The sequence below is a fragment of the Malurus melanocephalus genome, unplaced genomic scaffold (assembly GCF_030028575.1).
Source record: "Malurus melanocephalus ecotype Western Australia unplaced genomic scaffold, MMel_1.1 scaffold_378, whole genome shotgun sequence".
Classification (NCBI taxonomy): Eukaryota; Metazoa; Chordata; class Aves; order Passeriformes; family Maluridae; genus Malurus; species Malurus melanocephalus.
In genome coordinates this window covers 627,669-628,886 of record NW_026623610.1, presented here as the reverse complement: position 1 = coordinate 628,886, position 1,218 = coordinate 627,669, and the positions used below count along the sequence as shown (strand labels likewise).

Sequence of the window (1,218 nt, the reverse complement as noted above, 5' to 3'; positions counted from 1 at the left end):
CGCTCCCCTCAGGGCCGTGCGCGGGAGCAGCGCGCGGACACCGCCACGTCTCGCGGCCACGTCTCGCGCCCGRCCGCCTCTCGCGCAGCAAGTGCGCACGCGCAGCGGGAGGGGCGGGGCAGCGCGGTCACGGATAGGCGCGTTCTGATTGGTCCGTGGCGGTGACGCACGAGGGAGTAGGCGGGACCAGGGAGCGGAGCGCGCGGTGATTGGCTGGCGGCCGTGACGCGCGCGGCGGGGCGGAAGTGGCGGCTTCGACCATGGTACGGGACAGGGAGAGGGGGCTTGGGCATGGGATATAGGATCGGGATCGGGATCGGGATCGGGGCATTGGGATCGGGATCGGGAGCGGGAGCGGGAGCGGCATCCCGACCGGGACCGGGGCATCGCTCATAGCACCGGGATCCCGGGACCTGGCTCGGGATTAGGAGCGGGATCGGAGCGGGGGCCTAGGCATGGATTGTAGGATCGGTACCGGGACGGAGTGAGGGCCTGGCCTTGGGCCCGGCTCTGGCCATCTGCGGGACACAGAGGCGCTTTCTGCCGTCACAGGCCGTTCATACCAAGAGCCCCCGTTCGGTTCCACAGCCGGTGCCCAGCGGTGTTTCACACACACCCACACACACACACACACACACACACACACAGACTGATTCGGGGGGCTCCAAGGGTCTCCCTTTGCAGCACTGTTTATATGTCGGGTCGCAGGTGATGGCTTTTGTCAGAGCAGTTCTCCATGCCGGCCGCAGTTTCGGGCAGTGGCTCTCTTGGAAGGCTCAGGAACTAAACCATTGTCACACCTGGGTTGTTATCAGGCAAGAAGAACAAGTGTCAAGTGCTGTTGGTTCAGTCCAGCTGCTCGCTACACACCTGGGAGCAGTCRGTGTTTCTGATCAGCTCAGTGGGGTGCAGCTCCCCAAAACCGAGAACTTGTGACCATTACTCACTCCACAGTGTAGGCATGTATGATTGAATCTTCATGTCCTTCCCAAATTAATTTTGATCCYGAGGTGCCTCTGTTGTTTTCTGGGTAATCAGCACTGTCCCAGCTGAAGCTGAAGTCCATTTTTCTCATGGAACTCTTTGCTCCTTGCTTTAGGACAGCAGTGATGACATTGAGGATGTGTCTCTCTTTGATGCAGATGATGATGTATCCAGGAGATCCAAAAAGTCAAAAATAAGGTCAGTAGTGTCAGAGGGAGTTTCTGGGTGAGCTCC

The 1,218-nt window shown here is 60.1% G+C and overlaps 1 protein-coding gene across 1 annotated transcript in view; it reads left to right on the top strand.

Moving 5' to 3' along the window:
* Positions 1 to 196: 196 nt before the first annotated feature.
* The window catches only part of LOC130581017 (Golgi apparatus membrane protein TVP23 homolog B-like), a 4,697-nt gene continuing 3,675 nt past the window's right edge, over positions 197 to 1,218 (top strand). The window contains exons 1-2 of the mRNA XM_057378888.1: positions 197 to 263; positions 1,100 to 1,182. Of these exons, the coding sequence (XP_057234871.1) occupies positions 261 to 263; positions 1,100 to 1,182 (86 nt within the window). The 5' untranslated portion in view covers positions 197 to 260. The remainder of the gene's footprint in view (positions 264 to 1,099; positions 1,183 to 1,218) is intronic.